The sequence below is a fragment of the Cornus florida genome, unplaced genomic scaffold (genome assembly GCF_030987335.1).
Source record: "Cornus florida cultivar Cherokee Brave unplaced genomic scaffold, ASM3098733v1 CherokeeBrave_3.0.0_Hap2_Chr07, whole genome shotgun sequence".
NCBI classification, from domain to species: Eukaryota; Viridiplantae; Streptophyta; class Magnoliopsida; order Cornales; family Cornaceae; genus Cornus; species Cornus florida.
The window spans coordinates 3856427-3875706 of NW_026775577.1; the positions used below are offsets into that span (position 1 = coordinate 3856427).

Below are 19280 nucleotides of genomic sequence, written 5' to 3' on the forward strand. Positions count from 1 at the left end.
CTGCTTATGTTGGAGAAGCTTTGCTAGGGGATTTGTGTTGATTTTTCTATTTCTTTGTTCTGGTTGCCTTGAAAAAAAAAAAAAAAAAAAAAAAAAAAAAAAAAAAAAAGACTTTACGAGATCATTTCATAAAATTTAACTCATAATGTATAAAGTCATATGACGCAAGGATAACGAATGAGATAGGGACCAAATAAATTTAGTCACTAATACCTACCAAAACGACGTCACAGGCGCCATTGCAAGAACCGCGGGAGTGTGATTTCTTTTCCCACCAAACAATTAATGACCAACCTTATAATGAGGGGTGCTAATCACAGTCGCATTCACGACTGTGGAATCTTAGTCGCTAGTTTAGTAGTTGACGTGTGTATTTTCTTTCTCAATAATTAATTACTATTTTTATGTTAACTTCTTTTTGGGTCTCTCATTATATATAATTACTATACTAGCCTCCTAACTAAGAAATCAGTAAAAAAGTACTATAATCTGGTTCTCTCTCTAAAATTATTTGATTTTTTCAGATTCCTATTCTTTGTTTGAAAAAAGTATAATTTAGCAACGAAATAATTTTGTCAGTAAAATTTTCGTCACAAAAGGTCACTTTTGTTACATATCTTCTCTCTTATTTTTATCAATTTAAATTTATATTAGATGCTATGGAGGTAAAGGAAACACTTAGGCACACATAATCTTGAACCATCAATGACATCTTCATTTCTCACCATCTATCTTATACCAATATAATATTGCACTTGAGAGGCTCAAGATAAGCACTACACTAAAAAAACAAAAAAAGGTAGATGAAGAGAAAAGGACATTTACATTTTTTTTATTTTTTTTATTTTTTCTGCTTAAACAAATCTAATATTAAATGACACAAAGGTCCCTCCAGATTTTGTACAAAACTGCAAATTAATGTGTATAAATTTTTATTTATTTATTTTTTATTACATTTCTTGTTGTTTAAAATTTTTCCAACATAAAATTTAATGTCCATACTTGTGGAAAATTTTGGACCCAGGTCTAGAATATAACCTTTACTGGTCTTCCTCTTGCTTGTAAACAACTGTGTTCACTCCAGCTTTGATGATAACCTTTGAAAATAGCAATTGACTAACAAAAACCCTAGAAAAAATTGGTGAAAAAGCAATTCACTCTCATACTTCAGTCCAAAAGTCATGGTCATCCTAGTCATGCATGGGAATCTTCCCTATAATTTAAATATGTTCTGCATTGGACTCACTATTCCAATTCTTTTCCTTTACTTAAATTTAGGGACAAAGATGTCACAAGCATCAAAATTTAAAATTAATGAATCTGTCTGGACTTGATCATTGCATAGAAATTACTCTGTAATAAGTTCAGATTTAAAATTATGGATGGAACATAAGGCATCACACCCACCAAAAACAGTGACAATGTTATTGTGCTAATATTTTATCATGTAGAGCATCAACTCTAGAATATGGCATGGTTTTTTCAAGTATTTATTTTTTCTGGGAAAAAAGAAAGAAAAAAAAAAAAATCGTTTAGTAGCTGATGATATTTATTAAATTACTAATTTGAATCAAGTTGAAATTAGTGTGTGGCAACTTTGTTTATTAAGTGGTGAAGGTGTAAATTAAATTAGACTTTAGTGAAAAAGAAATTGATCAAGTCTGTCTCACACTAGTATAAGTGATGGGCCATCCTTGTCATTGCGGAGCTTTCCAGTAGGCAGTAATGAAAATTACATTTGTGAAGCTTCCCAGCAGGCACTAATGAAAATTTAATCCTCATTGAATGACTAAATCAAAGTCTTTCTCTTTTCTTTTTTTTTTTTTTTATTCTTGGTGGGCCCAATCAATTTATTCTTTACCTAAATTACAAGAAAAATGAAACTCAATTCTCTTTTTACTGTCCACTTGTCTATTTCTTGTTGCTGAGTTCTGAAGCAGACCTAACCAAACAGAGAAGATGAATCAATTTTCCTTGTGTGTGGCAATCTCATACTCCCTTTTATTTTGGTTTATAACTAAGTTATGAAAATTTACTAAACAAGACTAATTATCATTTTTTTTTTTTTTTTTTTTTTTTTTTTTTTTGTTGCAGCTTCAGCAGTGGAATAGAATTTGCAAATGTGGTGGTGAGCTCAGATCTGTTCCAACAATCATGGATAAAAAATTTGGAGCTTGATAGGGACAACAATCAAAGTGATCCAAACTTACCTCCCTCTGTTAAATACAGTGTTTATACACATCCATTCCTTGGTACTATTTTGGTTTTTGGCTCTTCACCTACCTGTACTGTACAACATCTTGAAAGAGAAGGCAGAGAACTAATTTCATCAGAAACTCTTAGAAGAGAGGCTTTTCCTTGCTTTGATTTTCTCAGAACCAAAAGCAACCAAGCCTTCTCCATTCACAAAGCTGCAATTTCCCTTTTTCGATCTCGCTACGATGATCTCTTTCACCTGAAAAACCAGCTGGTAACACTTCTCAACTTCTCTCTGTTATGTTAGTTATGGCAGTTGTGATAATTGGACAATTTGAGAAAGAATAGATCATGAAATGTTGTTAATGTGGTCAAACTGAAAGGAAACCCCAATTTCTGGTTATCCAAACAAGTCATACTTGGCAGTTGACCTTACAGTAGGACACCAGTACAGTAACTAACTTCCAAGGTTTTAAATGAATGCATAATCAGTTACCCAATGAATGCTTTCATCAAATTCTATAAAACTATGCAGTTAATAGATGTTTGCAGCTCATTTCAGTTCTTGCATAAACAATAGTGTGTGTGAGAGAGAGAGAGAGATTCTGATCACAGGTATGACTCAAAAATGAATGCATAATCAATTACCCTTTGGAAGATTTCATCAAATTCTTCAAAACAATGGTTTGTGTGTGTGTTTCACAAGTATGATGATTATTTTAGCATCAAGATTAAGACTACATATCATTTCTCTGGGTTCATGGAATATTAGTTTCATAATGAGCAAATCCAAACCCCAACGGATATTGGGATTCACTGTAGCCTCATAGTCAACATTGGTGACACTCGTACCACAAAACAAATGATGACAATTAGACACTTTTGCATTGAAATAGTTGCAGCCCAATGGGTGTCACCAAAACAGAAACTCAATTTGCATTTAGGAAACATTTGTTTCATGTTCACCGTTCAAATCAGATTGATAGAACCTGGAAAATTAGGAATGCCAGATACTAATTTTGAGGTATGTTTGCATCTTTTCTGCAGCTTGACGTTACCACTCCGATAATTATCACAGGACACTCTATAGGGGGATCCATTGCCTCCCTCTTCACCTTATGGCTGCTTGAAAGCATTTCTCCAAAGGGGAAGGCCATCAAGCGCCCCCTTTGCATCACTTTTGGATCACCCCTTGTTGGGGACTATGGCTTCCAACAAGCTATACTCGAACGCCCAACTTGGACTTCTTGTTTTCTGCATGTAGCCTCCAACTGTGATCCGATCCCCAAACTTTTTGTCTCAACTTCCCAAAATGGAGGTTACCAGCCATTTGGTACATTTCTCTTGTGTTCTGAATCCGGCTGTGCCTGTTTTGAGGAACCTGAATCAGTTTCGGAATTGCTAGTGGCAATGAGGTCGGATGGTGTTGGAAATCAAGATCCTAACAACTATACTAGGATTTTGGAATGCCTCAAATCGAAGGCAATCTGTAAGGGGAGTTCAGGTCTGACTGGCATGTCAAGTACTCTTCGCGGAGGAATTATCACACAACTAGAAGCAATTGGTATTAAGACCTCACAGGTAATTCTATCCTATTTCTATTTGATTCATTCTCTTTGGATATCATCAAAATAATGGCATTCTCTCATGTTGAAGCAGAATTTGTTATGTTTAAACTTTTTGTGTCCTTTCTGATATCTCTAACACCTCATTTTTCCAAATAGCAGCCGCAATGGGCAGCTAGTGACATCAACGCTCCCATAACAAAAATTGAAGAAAGAACAAAGAATCTTATAATTCAGAAGAGATCTGCTTTTGATCCCAACAAAAAACTAAATGACAGGAAAATAGACATGGCGTACCTTGAATGGTACAAGAAGGTCAGCACGGGTAATAGAGGCTACTACGATAGTTACAAGAACGTGTTGGACCAAAGCCGGGGAACTATTGTGATGCACCACAGAAGACTCACCCTTTACTGGAAGACTATGGTTGAAGAGGCAGATAAGTTGCCCCAGAAGGAGGGAGCATCCTTTCGTACTCGGTGGCTCTATGCAGGAACAGCCTATAGAAGGATGGTTGAACCACTTGACATAGCTGATTACTATAGGAAAGGTAAAAGGGACTACAAAACTCAAGGAAGATCTGAACATTATGTCTTCTTGGAGAAGTGGCTTAATGATGCCCCTCGAAACAGTGCAAGTGTGAGAACTGCAGCTTCCAGTCTTACTGATGATTCTTGCTTTTGGGCACATGTTGAGGAGGCTATGATTTCATGCAAATTGCTGCAGGCTAGAGAAACCAGTGAGGCAGATAAGGAATCCTCGAAGGTGAAGTTGATTGAGTTTGATCGCTACGCGATGAATTTGATAAACAATTTTGAGGTATCCACTGAGGTTTTCTTGGAGCAGAGCAGTTTCATGAGATGGTGGAGGGAATATGAGGTGATAATGGGAACTTCATATAATTCAGAACTCATTGATTTCATAAGGAGTGGCAGATATAAACAATATGTTTAGTGTTGGGGTTCTTCTGATGCATAAGCCTAAATAGTTAAGCTTGTGTGAATCCAGTTTTTGTGCTATATGTTTATGGACTTGGCTTTGGCAATTGCTCTGTACTTGAATGTTTTTCCACTTGAATAAAAAAAAAAAAAAAAAAAAAACTAGATTTCTTTCTTTTCTTGTCTACTTAATTCTCTATTCACCTTTCTTTATCAATTTGAATTTATATTACATCCAATGTTGGTAAAGGAAACACTTGGACACATACTTTTGTTTAATCAATGACATCTTCATTTGTTCACTGACATGAGAAGAATTGCCTTTTTCCAGCATTTCTCTCAATGTTTATCAATTATAATTCATATATAAATGCCTACTTTTATGTTTCTTGATCAGGTCTAAAAATATGAGCAGAAAACACATACACACACAAAAGAAGTCTACAGCTCAAAAGATCATTTGATCTTTGGTTTTCATTGACTTGTCCATGATTCCAAACTTTTCTAAAATTGTATTGTTGACTAATAAAGACAGATCATGAATAGGTGTTTATGAATGAACTCATTAAGATGAGCAAGCATGACTTGCTTATCAAGATTTTTTTTTGCGACTGTTTTTCAAATATGCTTGAAACAGAACTTGAAACTGGTTTAACTATTCAATTGACCTAAGCTTTCACTAGAAATGTTAATTCTGAATTCACACTTCATTTCTAAACTCAACTCGAGCTTTAGTTTAGATATAATGGACTTGACTGGAATAGTCATTTTTTCTTTTGCCATAAGCTACTTAGTAATTTAGATGTTTTTAAATTTTTTTTTTTAATATAAAAAATCGCCCAATTTAAAGTGGGTTTTGAGAACCGTTTACTTAAATGAGGTAGGGATGGGGGTTAAAAAAAAAAAAACCAGCCGGTTGCGGGGCGAGGGCGGGGGACTAAGATCCCCGCCCCATACCTGCCCCATAACTGCCCCGTTTAATATTTTAAATTACTAATTTATCCTACCATGTTAATATATTTACCAAATTAACCTTCGCACACACTCTCTCTTTATATATATTGGAAACCCTACACTTAACACTTCCATATATATATGTGTGTGTATATGTGCTATGATTATATTTAAATAAAAATATAATCGGTTATGGGGCGGGTGATGGGGTGGGGGCGGGGCAAGTGGGGTGGGGCGGTTATGGGGATTAGAGGCAAAAAATTAACCGGTTATGGGGCGATTTTGGGGCACCAAAATTAAACGGGGGCAGGGATGGGGAATGGGAAACCCGCCCCAAACCGCCCCATTGCCATCCCTTCATGTGGGTCCCACCACTTTTAATTAACTTTTTATTTTATTTTCCTTTTAATTTTTCCACCACAAAATTATATACATGCATACAACCATATAAAACCCACATAAACACATTAAATAAAATATATGAGATGTAAATGGATCCAACTAAAATTCTTATACTCAAAAAGCGAAAAAATATAAAAATAACAACCCTTACATTTCAAAGAGTTCTGAACTCAATGAAATGCCCCAAATAACTCTCTGACACTCTCAGCACATCCCAGGGTGTCCGGCACACAACATGTGAAAAGACGAAAATGCCCTTGCGAAAATATTAAATTCCAAAAAAATAAAGAATGGCAAAAATCGAAAATATTACAATTAATGTATATAATAATTATTATTATTATTTTTAAATTACATTTGTTGTTGTTTAAAATTTTCCCCGCATAAAATTAGAGTCCATTAATTTACCCCAAAAACAAAAAAAAAAATTAGAGTCCATACTATAAAAACTTTTGGAGCCGGTCTAGAAAATCCTTTACTGGTGGTCTTCGTCTTCCCCTTGCTTGCAATAATTGTTTTCACTTTGATGGTACCCGTTGAAAATAACAATTAAAAAAGTCCATGAAAGCGTGTTTGTGTGTGTGTGTGTGTGTGAAAGCATCATTTGCTACGCATCAATGTCAAATAGTACCGTGAATAACAAAACCCATATAAAAAATTGATGAAAAATCAAACCACTGTCATACTGAATTCCAAAGTCTATGGCCCATACTCGTCATGGGAAGCTTCCCTATAATTTAAATTTATTCTAAATTGACTCACTATTACAAGTCTCTGTCTTTGCCTATTTTTGGAGAAAAAAAAAATGATTTACTTATTACAATTACAACTCAACAAAACAACAAATTGAATCAACTAATATTCAATTGTGAAGTTGGTAACGGAATATTTTCCCACTTTTTATAAAAAAATGATTAGATTTCTTTATTTTCTTGTCTCCTTAGTTCTCTATTCTCCTTTTTTTTTTTCTTTTTTTTTTTCAATTTAAAATTATATTACATGCTATGCTGGTAAAAGAAACACTTGTCCTCATAATTTTGAACTATCAATGACATTTTTTTTTTTTTTTTTTATAAAAAAAATTGGTACTCATATATACGAGTCTCCACCGAGAGGTGAACTCCTGACCTCCTTTTAAAATGTAAGAGTCTGATATCGCTAAACCACTAACCTGTTGTGCATTTTTGTTAATGTTAATTCGTATACAAACGATTATTTGTTATGTGAACTCTAGAAACATCATATCTAAAAATAGGAGCAGCAAATTAACAGTAACACGGTGTTAAAACGTGGACCTGACACATGTTAGAGTATTAATGAAGTCATTTGTAGGCAATTTGTACCAAATTAGAGTCCCTACTTAATGGAAAAGTTTTGGACCCAGGTCTAGAATATAATCTTTACCGGTCTTCCTCCTCTTGCTTACAATAATTGTGTTTAGTCTAATGATGGTACCCTTTGAAAATAGCAATTATAAAAGTACATGAAATCAGAGTTTGTCACACGTTAATTACAACTTGACCAAGTCATGAGCCATCCCTAACATTCTGAAGCTTCCAAGTAGACGGTAATGAAATTACTTATGAAACTTCTTAGTAGGTAATAATGAAAATTAATTCCACATTGACTTACTTGTACCAAGTCTTTCTCTTTGTTTAAGCTTTTAGTGGGCGAATCATTTTATTATATATCTAAATTTCAACTTACAAGCAAATGAAACTCCTCCTCTTTAGTGTCCACTAGTCTAGTTCTTGTTGTTGAGTTTTCAAGCAGACCTAACCAAGCAGAGAAGATGGCTCAATCTTCCTTGTGTGTAACAATCTCGTACTTAAACTAATGTCACTGTGAAGTCTGAGGATTATCATATCTAACTTCCATATTTTTCACATTTTTGTTGCAGGTTCAGCAGTGGAATAGATATTGCAAATGTGGTGGTGATGAGCTCAGATCTCCTCCAACAATCATGGACAAAAAATTTAGACCCTAATAGTGATACAAATTTGTCTCCCTCTCTTAAGTACAGAGTTTATCCACATGGACCACATCAACCCCTTGGTACTATTGTGGCTTTTGGCTCTTCACCTACTTGTACTGTGCATCATCTTGAAGGAGAAGGCAGAGAACTAATTTCATCAGAAACTCTTAGAGGAGAGGCTTTTCCTTACTTTGATTTTCTCTTCACCAAAAGGACCCAAGCCTTCTCCATTCACAAAGCTGCAATTTTCCTTTTTCGATCTCGCTACGATGATCTTCTTCTCCTGAAAAACCAGCTGGTAACACTTCTCAACTTCTATCTGTTATGTTAGTTATGGCAGTTGTGTCAATTTGCAGCCCAATGGGTGTCACCAAAACAGGAAATCAATTTTCATTTAGGACACAATTTGTTTGGGATAAGTGCAAAAAAAACCCCTTCATACATATGAATAGTGTAAAATTAGTTTCTATTTTTTTAGAATGTGCACGTTAGCACATAAAATTCAAAAACTAAATATGAAAACTTTATTTTGCCTTTTTAATTTCAATTTTGCCCCTCACACATTAGTATACACTAAACGGCCCGGCTCGCCCGAGATGTGACCTGATTATCACCGAAAACTTTGCCGGAATCGGATTTTCGTCGAAAAAAACGAGTGGGGCACGTGACAGAGCGTGGCGTGAGATCTACGCGCTATATTTCAGGTGGCGCGTGCAAACGCGTGTAACGTTGTTTGTGGCTTTTATTTACAGCGTTGTGTTCGTCTTGATCTCGTGGATCTTATTCTGCGATTAATATGTGATTTTGATCACCTTTAATTTATGCTTTGCTGGCTCTCTGTAAAGTTCCATCAAAGCTCAAGAACCCAAGAGATCCATCAATAACAAGCCCTAAAAGCAACCATACCAATAGAATCAAAGCTCAGTTGTCGACTATAACGGTGATAAGGTCCTCTCTTTCTTCAAGCTTGAGCTTGGGAATGACGTTCCTTATCTGAGCCTCGATCTGGTCCATCTTATAGTACTCACCTTCTGGAATTGGGATTGACCCAAAGTACTTCCTCGAACCAAAGCTCCATCAAAACCGTCTTCCACTTCTTCAGCTTTGATGTGGAGAAAGTGGGTTTCAGCCCAAACCCTCAAATCGTCCTTAGAAATACCAGGTAAATCCACCGTCGCCATAAACGAGTCCTCTCTGTCTTTGTCAATTGGTTAAGGAGATGCCTTCGGGCATTGAGCATCTAACCAAACTTCAATCGCTTTATTTGGTTGATATGCCTATTGAATTGTTTAGGAAGCTAGATCAAAGCAGAGGAGGTGCAGATTACTGGAAAGTATCTCATATCCCAGAGGTTCGATTTGCAGCCTTTGTAGACGGTGATTGGGAGGTGTACAAAATCTGAGAAACACGGTGCAAGAGAGATGAAGGCGATCATAGATTACCTCAACTGCCCACATTGCCTTTTCCTTTTTCCATTTCAGGCTTTTTTTTTTTTTTTTTCATAGCCAGAGGAAGAAGGTTGGTTATAAGAACCACTGAATTGTTCACCATCCATTGGCCCACTTCGGAACTTCTTCGATAGAACCATAAGTTGGTTTTTTTTTTTTTTTTTGAAGGTGAATAAAATGGTCATTTTACCCGGGTTGTATTTATAATTATTAATTTATTCAATTGAAGTGAAGGTATTATCGACATTTTATACCATATAGGGACCTATTTGCACCAAATTGATAGTATAAGAATTTTTTTTGACATGCATTATGTCAATGGTCGAGAGGTTTTTTTTGCACTTAACCCCAATTTGTTTCAGGTTAACCATTCAAATTAGATTGATAGAACTTGGAAAAATCGAAATGCCAGATACTAATTTTGAGGTATGTTTGCATGATTGCATCTTTTACGCAGCTTGACGTTATGACCAATACGTCCACTCGTATAATTATCACAGGACACTCGATAGGGGGTTCCATTGCCTCCCTCTTCACCTTATTTCTGCTTGAAAGCATTCCCCCGAAAGCCAAACGCCCCCTTTGCATCACTTTTGGCTCACCCCTTATTGGTGACTCTGGCTTCCAACAAGCTGTACTCGCACGCCCAACTTGGACTTCATGTTTTCTGCATGTAGCCTCTAACTGGGATCCGATCCCCAAACTTTTCGTCTCAACTTCCCAAAATGGAAGTTACCAACCATTTGGTACATTTCTCTTGTGTTCTGAATTCGGCTGTGCCTGTTTTGAGGAACCTGAATCAGTTTCGGAATTGCTAGTGGCAATGAGGTCGGATGGTGTTGGAAATCAAGACCCTAACAACTATACATGGAGTTTGGAATGCCTCAAATCGAAGACAATCTGTAAGGGGAGTTCAGGGCTGACTGGCATGCCAAGTACTCTTCGCGGAGGAATTATCACACAACTAGAAGCAATTGGAATTAAGAACTCACAGTCACAGGTAACAACTCAATCCTATTCTAGTTGATTCATTCTAAGATGTCATCAAAATAATGGCACTATCTCACTACAAATTTACCAAAGCTTAAGCATGTTGAAGCGGAATTTGTAATGTGGAGAATTTTGTGTCTTTTTTTATATCTCTACCATGTTTCTCACCTCATTTTTCCAAATCATAGCTGCAGCAATGGGGAAACGACGACATCAATGCTCTCATAACAAACATTGAGCAGAGAACCGAGAATCTTATAATTCAGAAGAGATCTGCTTTTGATCCCAACAAACAACTAAATGACAGGAAAGTAGATATGACCCAACTTGAATGGTACAAGAAGGTCAGAGCCGGTGACAGAGGCTACTACGATAGTTACAAGAACGTGTTGGACCAAATTCGGGAACATATTGTCAAGAACCACAAAAAACTCACCCTTTACTGGAAGAAAGTGGTTGAAGAGGCAGATAAGTTGCCCAAGAAGGAGGGAGGATCCTTTCGCACGCGCTGGCTCTACGCAGGAACAAACTATAGAAGGATGGTTGAACCACTTGACATAGCTGATTACTATAGGAAAGGTAAAAGGGACTACATAACTCAAGGAAGATCTGCACATTATGTCTTCTTGGAGAAGTGGTTGAATGATGATACTAATCCAGAAGTTCAACGAAACAATGCAAGTGTGAGAACTGCAGCTTGCAATCTTACTGAGGATTCTTGCTTTTGGGCACATGTTGAGGAGGCTATTCTTTCATGCAAGTCATTCCAGGCTAGAGAAACCAGTCCGGCAGATCAAGAATCCTCAAGGGTGAAGTTGAAGGAGTTCGATCGCTACGCAATGAATTTGATAAAAAATTTTGGGGTATCCACTGAGATTTTCTTGGCACAGAGCAGCTTCATGCAATGGTGGGAGGAGTATGATAAGATAATGGGAACTGAATATAATTCAGAACTCATTGATTTCATAAGAAGTGGCAGACATCAACAATATGCTTAGTGTTGGAGGCTCTTCTCTTCTGATGCATAAACCTAACTAATTAAGCTTGTGTTAATCTTGTATTCTTCTTCTATATATATGTGTGTGTGTTTATGAACTTGGCTGTGCCAATTGTCTTGTACTATGAATATTTTCCCAATTAAATAAAAAAAAGGATTAGATTTCTTTCTTTTCTTGGCTCCTTGGTTATTTATTTATTTTTTTTTATTTTTATTTTTTAATTTACATTTATATTACATGCTATGAAAGTAAAAGAAACACTTGGACACATAATCTTGAACCCTCAATGACATCGTATGTGAAGTTAACATTGTGTCAATGTAGAAAGATTGGGTCTAAAAATATGAGCAACAAATTAACTGTAATGCATTGTTAAAACTTGGCACCAGAGTCACGTTAGTTAGAGTATTAATGAAACCATTTCTAGGCAATTTGTACCAAATGTTGAAATTATGGCCAAAACACTAATAAAATAAGTTACGCACTACGCCAAGAAAGAAGATGATGAAGAGAAAATGACATTTATATTTTTGTCTGCTTAAATAAGTCCAGTATTAAATTATATGAATGTCCCTTTGTATTTCATATAATATTCTAAATTATTTAAAATTAAGTCAATCAACCAAAATGTGTAAAATGATTTGTTAAAAATTAATGGGTATGTTATTTTTGTTAGATAATAATATATATATATTTATAAATATTTTATGACAATTAAATATTAAAAAATAAAAAAATATTTTATATCTGAACAGTCGAATCTTTACCGATCTAGAATATAACCTTTACTGGACTTTCCTCTTTCTTGCAATAATTGTGTCAGTGTAATGATTCCCTTTGAAATAGCAATTAGGTAAGTACGTGAAATCGAACTTTGTCACACACTAATTACAACTGGTGTCATGATTTACAAAACTCATAGAAAAAATTGATAAAAACAAAAAGCAAATCACTGTCATACTTTATTCCAAGTCATGTCGTTGTATTCTTCCCTGTAATTTAAATTTATTCCACATTGACCATTGCAAGTCTTTTTCTTTATTTAAATTTAGGGGCAAAAATACCACCAGCATCAAAAGTTGAAGTTACAGATAGGATAAAACACAAAAACAGTAACCCATAACATATTTCATCTGTTCCCAAATAAAAAAATATATATATATATATATATAAATTGTCATACTTTATTTTTTTTTGATTTTTTTAAAAATAATTGTCCACTTTTTTGTTTTTTCAAACAATATATTTTAGAATGTTTTATATATATCTTTTGAATTAAAAATTTTAAATTTAAATATTCAAAACTTAAAAAGACAAATTAATAACATTTTAGAGAGACAATGCATGCCTTTACGTGTCTTTTAAAAAATTACAGTATTACTTTTCAAAAATGACACTTAAATTAGGTCGAAAGAAACAGTTAAAAACAATTTAAATTTGTTGCAAACTCACAAAGTGCAATCAATTAATAATATAAATGAAAAACACACACCACAGTGGGTTCTGACTATATAGCCCATGTACACAATAAAGATAGATGAAAATATTTGAAGGAAAAAAAGAGATTTACGGTCTCTTCAACCTTAATCCCAAATATATTCTTTTTGTGTTTTATACTCTTACCCATTTTAGATTTTTAGTATTTTAAGAATACAAACCTTTCTTACCGGATATAATAGAGACTTAAAATCGAATAGAAACCGTAAGACAAAAAATGGTTAAAAAAAATTTTGGGTCAAAATCCGGTGAAACAAGAGATTTGAAGCCACAATAATGACCAAAAATAAAACATAAATAAATTGCATATTTTCTGGGCTCACCTAACTATGATTTTGACTGTTGTGGTTGAAGCATGGAGGTAATAATAATATTTTACAATGTTTAAGAAGTCATGTGTGGAATTAAACCGACTAGTGAAAACAAAGTAATCTGTACGGACAGACAGCGTTTGGTCATTGCATTGAAATTAATAATGTTCCAACAATATTTTTAAATCTTGTTAAAAATATTCAAATCACTATTCTACACTGGTACCAAGCCATGGGCCATCACTAGCACTGTGAAGGTTCCGAGTAGACAGTAATGAAAATTACTTGTGAAGCCCCCCAGTAATGAAAATCTATTCTTCTTTCTTCTTCTTTTTTCTTTCTTTTTTTTTTTTTTTCCAAATTTATTATTCATTGACTGACTAAAACAAAGTCTTTCTCTTTGTTTAATTCTTGGTGGGCAAATCATTTTATTATATACCAAAATTACAAGGAAATGAAACTCATTCTCTTTATTGTCCATCTCTTCTTGCCGAGTTCTCAAGCAGACCTAACCAAACAGAGAAGATGAATCAATTTTCCTTGTCTGTAACAATCTCATGCTTTCTTTTATTTTGTTTTATATATAACAAAGCTATGTAAATTTATCAAACAAGACAGATAATAATCATGTCTAACTTCCATTTTTTTCTTTTCACTTTTTGGTTGCAGGTTCAGCAGTGGAATAGAGTCAGCAAATTTGGTAGTGAGCTCAGATCTCCTCCAACAATCATGGAATGAAAATGAAAAATTGAAACTTAACGGGGACAACAATCAAAGTGATCCAAATTTGCTTCCCTCTCTTAAGTACAGAGATTATATACATCAACTCTTTGGTACTATTGTAGCTTTTGGAACTTCACCCACTTGTACCGTACAACATTTTGAAGGAGTAGGCAGAGAACTAATTTCATCAGAAACTCTTAGAAGAGATTCTTTTCCTTGCTTTGATTTCTCAGGACCAAAAGCAACCAAGCCTTCTCCATTCACAAAGACGCAATTTTCCTTTTTCGATCTCGGTACAAGGAGCTCTCTGAACTGAAAAAAAAGCTGGTAACACTTCTCAACTTCTATTTGTTGTGTTAGTTATGGCAGTTTGTGATAATTGACCAATTTGAGAAAGATTAGACCATATCAAAATGTGTGTGTGTTGTGTTTGTCATTCTGATCCTGTGGTATGACTCAAATGAATGCATAATCAATTACCCTTTTGGTTGCCTTTATCAAATTTTACAGAACAATTCAGTAGAACAGATGTCTGCAGCTCATTGCAGTTATTGCATAAACAATGGGGGTGTGTGTATCTGTGTGTTGGGGGAGGCTGGCCTTCTGATCACAAGCATGATTATATTAGTATCAAGATTGACATTACATATCATTTCTAGTTCATGGAATATTAGTTTCATAATGAGCAAATCCAAACCCCAACTGATATTGGGATTCATTGTAGCCTCATAGTCAACATTGGCGGCACTTGTACCACAAAACAAATGATGACAATTAGACACCTTTGCATTGAAATATTTGCAGCCCAATGGGTGTCACCAAAACAGGAAATCAATTTTCATTTAGGACACAAATGTTTCATGTTAACCATTCAAATTAGATTGATAGAAGAACCTGGAAAATTCGAAATGCCAGATACTAATTTTGAGGTATGTTTGCATCTTCTATGCAGCTTGACATTATGACCAATACGTCCACTGGTATAATTATCACAGGACACTTGATAGGGGGATCCATTGCCTCCCTCTTCACCTTATTTCTGCTTGAAAGCATTTCCCCGAATGCCAAACGCCCCCTTTGCATCACTTCCGGGTCACCCCTTATTGGTGACTATGGCTTCCAACAAGCTGTACTCCAACGCCCAACTTGGACTTCTTGTTTTCTGCATGTAGCCTCTAACTGTGTTCCGATCCCCAGACTTTTCGTCTCAACTTTCCAAAATGAAAGTTACCAGCCATTTGGTACATTTCTCTTGTGTTCTGAATCCGTTTCGGAATTGCTAGTGGCAATGAGATCGGCTAGTGTTGGAAATCAAGATCCTAACCACTATACAAGGATTTTGGAACGCCTCAAGTGGAAGGCAATCCGTAAGGGGAGTTCAGTGCTGACTGGCCTGCTTAATACTCTTCGAGGAGGAATTGTCACACAACTAGATGCAATTGGAATTAACAACTCACAGGTAACAACTCAATCCTATTTCAAGTTGATTCATCCTTTTAAGATATGGTGTTTAACCCGTCACAAGGTAGAAATTAGGAATGCACACAATTCAGATTGAAGCGGTATGGGAATATTTTAGAACCAAATTGTTTCTAACGGTTCCATTTTTTAACCGAACGGGACCATAAAGTCAATGAAACCGAACCAATCCAAACCTTGATAAAACAGTTTGATTTGTTTCAGTTTCACGGTTCTAGACTTTTTTATAATTCGATCTAATATATATATATATATATATATATATATATATATAATTAAAAAATGGTTCAGTTCGGTCAGGTTTGGTCTTGTAAAATCTTAAACCTTAATTAAACCGTTTACAAACGGTTTCATGTTTTTGAAACCCGAACCAAACAAAATTGTAAAAAAACCAATCCAAACCTACCAGTCCAGTTCGGTTCAACCGATTTTTGTGCACTCACAGTATAAATCGTATAAGAAGAAAATCATAGAAAGCATTATTTAGACTCATCAATATAATGGCATTCTTTCACTACAAACTTATTAAAGCTGAAGCACGTAGAAGCAAAATTTGTAATGTTAAAAAAATTGTGTCCTTTTGATGATGTTTTTACTTGTTTCTCGCCCCATTTTTCCAAATCACAGCTGCAGCAATGCGGAAACACTGACATCAACGCTCTGATAACAAAAGTTGAAGATAGAACAAAGGCTCTTATAGATCAGAAGAGGGCTGATCCCAACAAAAAACTAAATTAAAGCAAAATAGACATGGCCAGAATTGAATGGTACAAGAAGGAATATACATGTAATAGAGGCTACTACGATAGTTACAAGAACGTGTTGGACCGAAGTCGAGTAAATGTTGTCCAGTACCATAAAAGACTCACCAATTACTGGAAGAAAAAGGTTGAAGAGGCAGATAAGATGCCCCAGAAGGAGGGAGCAGCCTTTCGTACGCGCTGGCTCTATGCAGGAACAAACTATAGGAGGATGGTTGAACCGCTTGACATAGCCGAATACTATGGGAAAGGTAAAAGGGACTACATAACTCAAGGAAGATCTGCACATTATGTATTGTTAGAGCAGTGGCTGAATGATGATACTAAACCAGAAGTGCAACGAAACAATGCAAGTGTGAGAACTGCAGCTTCAAGTCTTACTGAGGATTCTTGCTTTTGGGCACATGTTGAGGAGGCTATTCTTTCATGCAAGTTATTCCAGGCTAGAGAAACCAGTCCGGCAGTTAAAGAATCCTCAAGGGTGAAGTTGATTGAGTTTGATCTGTACGCGATGAATTTGATAAAAAAAATTTGGGGTATCCACTGAGATTTTCTTGGACGAGAGCAGCTTCATGAAATGGTGGAGGGAATATGTGATGATAATGGGACCTTCACATAAATCAGACCTTATTGATTTCGTAAGTAGTAGCAAACATCAACAATATGCTTAGTCTTGGAGGCTCCTCTTCTGATGCATAAACCTAACTAGTTAAACTTGTGTGAATCTTGTATTCTTCTTTTATATATATATGTGTGTGTGTGTGCGTGTGTTTATGAACTTGGCTGTGCCAATTGTCTTGTACTATGAATATTTTCCCAATTAAATAAAAAAGGATTAGATTTCTTTCTTTTCTTGGCTCCTTAGTTCTCTGTTCTCCTTTTTTTTCTTTTTTCCTTTTTCTTTTTTCTTTTTTCTTTTTTTTTTTTTATCAATTTACATTTATATTACATGCTATGATGGTAAAGTGACACATAATCTTGAACCCTCAATGACATTGTACGTGAAGTCAACATTGTGTCAATGATGAAAGATCGGGTCTAAAAATATGAGCAACAAATTAACTGTAATGCAGTGTTAAAACTTGGCACCAGGGACACGTTAGTTAGCGTATTAAATTATTAATGAAATCTTTCTTTAGGCAATTTGTTCCAAATGTTGAAATTATGGCCAAAACACTAATAAAATAAGTTAGGCATTCATCTCGGACTAGGCCCATATAAAAAATTTTCAACCCAAGCCCAGCCTTAAACCCAAGAATGTTGCACCCTTGACTTGAATCTAAAATCTTAAGTATAAATTCCAATCACACTGTCAACTTGACTACTACACTACATTCTTGTGACTTAATTATAATTATAAATATATATAATATTTTCAGGCTTGGGTTAAACTTCGAGCTTTATCTATATTAACCCAAGCCCAGTCCGAATTGAATTCGGGCTCAAAATATATAGCTCAGGTCCAAATCAAAATTAAAAAAATATTGTCCAAGCTCACAAAATTTCGAGTTGGGCCAGCCCGAGTTGCAGCCCTATTTATTGAGTAGAGCATGTAAAATGGCTTGTAAAAAATTGATGAGTATGTTATTTTTAATAAGTTATAATTTTTTTTTCTTCGTAAATATATTATGACAATTAAATATTAAAATATATATATATATATATATATACGTTTTTCATCTGAACAATCGAGCCTTAAAAGAAAAATATTTTACATCTGAACAATTGGAGCCTCGAGGAAAAAAATTTGGAACAATTGGAGCCTTGAGGGAAAAAAATTGGACCCAGGTCTAGAATATAACTTTTACTGGTCTTCCTCTTGCTTGCAATAATTGTGTTCAGTGTAATGATGGTACCCTTTGAAAATAGCAATTAGATAAGTGCATGAAATCGTAGTTTTGTCACACACTAATTGTAACTGGTACTGTGATTAACAAAACTCATAGAAAAAATTGATAAAAACAAAAAGCAAATCACTGTCATACTTTATTCCAAGTCATGTCGTTGTATTCTTCCCTATAATTTAAATTTAAACGAGAAGTTCAACGAAACAATGCAACTGTGAGAAAAGCAGCTTGCAGTCTTACTGAGGATTCTTGCCTTTGGGCACATGTTGAGGAGGCTATTCTTTCATGCAAGTCATTCCAGGCTAGAGAAACCAGTCCGGCACATAAAGAATCCTCAACGGAGAAGTTAAAGGAGTTCGATTGCTACGCGATGAATTTGATAAACAATTTTGGGGTATCCACTGAGATTTTCTTGGAGCGGAGCAGCTTCATGCAATGGTGGGAGGATTATGATAAGATAATGGGATCTGAATATAATTCAGAACTCATTCATTTCATGAGGAATCGCAAACATAAACAATATGTTTAGTGTTGGGAGCTCTTCTGATGCATAAACCTAACTAGTTATGCTTGTGTAAATCTTCTATTCTACTATTATATGTTTATGGACTTGGCTGTGCCAATTGCCCTGTACTTGAATATTTTCCCAATTAAATAAAAAACAAGTAGATTTCTTTCTTTCCTTAATTGTCTCCTTAGTTCTCTATTCTCCTTTGGTTTTATTTTTTATTTTTTACTTATTTATTTTTGAGTAACGATAGAGAGGTCCGACGATTAATTTTATGTGAGTAAAGGCTAAATTCTAATCATATCGTATCCTAATCATTTGATTTTTCTTTAATGGTTGGATGTATTTATCTTCAGCTGTTCTTTAGAGAGCAGAATAACAGTCCAGAAAATTTGTACATAATATTACATTAATTACATACAGATGCAGACTCCCTATAGAGAGTAGAACTTAATTTTTAAAGACAGAATACTTAAAAAATGTTCATTCACGAGAGAACTAACAATAGGGGTACCCAGGCTTCAAACAAAGTTCTTAAAGTTCCATTAAATTCAATTAATTTTGTTGTACCCACAGTCAAATAACTAGTATACTTGAGCATTTAGAAAGTAAAAGCTTCTATTTCTAATGTATCACAATGTGACAAGTAAAGCTCTGTCAATTTTACACACACACACAAAAAAAAAAA

The 19280-nt window shown here is 34.9% G+C and overlaps 2 protein-coding genes, 1 long non-coding RNA gene and 1 pseudogene across 5 annotated transcripts; all 4 read left to right on the forward strand.

Moving 5' to 3' along the window:
* The first annotated feature begins 1887 nt into the window (after positions 1–1887).
* On the forward strand, positions 1888–4861 carry LOC132315815 (senescence-associated carboxylesterase 101-like). Of its 2 annotated transcripts, none has more exons than XM_059814224.1 (4): positions 1888–1976; positions 2095–2470; positions 3244–3777; positions 3921–4861. In XM_059814224.1, exons 1-4 carry the CDS (start codon positions 1960–1962, stop codon positions 4713–4715), a joined length of 1722 nt encoding a protein of 573 aa, XP_059670207.1. In that variant the 5' UTR covers positions 1888–1959; the 3' UTR covers positions 4716–4861. The 2 variants fall into 2 exon arrangements, with proteins under 2 accessions (XP_059670207.1, XP_059670208.1); XM_059814225.1 differs by having other exon boundaries at positions 3924–4861.
* Positions 4862–7722: 2861 nt separating this feature from the next.
* Positions 7723–11635, forward strand: LOC132315816 (senescence-associated carboxylesterase 101-like). 2 transcript variants are annotated; one of them, XM_059814227.1, is made up of 4 exons: positions 7723–7864; positions 7956–8328; positions 9936–10478; positions 10657–11635. In XM_059814227.1, the coding sequence occupies exons 1-4, from the start codon at positions 7848–7850 to the stop codon at positions 11464–11466; spliced, it is 1743 nt and encodes a 580-aa protein (XP_059670210.1). In that variant the 5' UTR covers positions 7723–7847; the 3' UTR covers positions 11467–11635. The 2 variants fall into 2 exon arrangements, with proteins under 2 accessions (XP_059670210.1, XP_059670211.1); XM_059814228.1 differs by having other exon boundaries at positions 10663–11635.
* On the forward strand, positions 8335–9530 carry LOC132315817 (uncharacterized). Its single transcript, XR_009483855.1, has 2 exons — positions 8335–9192; positions 9324–9530. It is a non-coding gene; the product is annotated as an uncharacterized LOC132315817 (long non-coding RNA).
* A 1865-nt stretch (positions 11636–13500) lies between the features above and the next one.
* LOC132267610 (senescence-associated carboxylesterase 101-like) lies at positions 13501–18981 on the forward strand (annotated as a pseudogene).
* Positions 18982–19280: the final 299 nt, after the last annotated feature.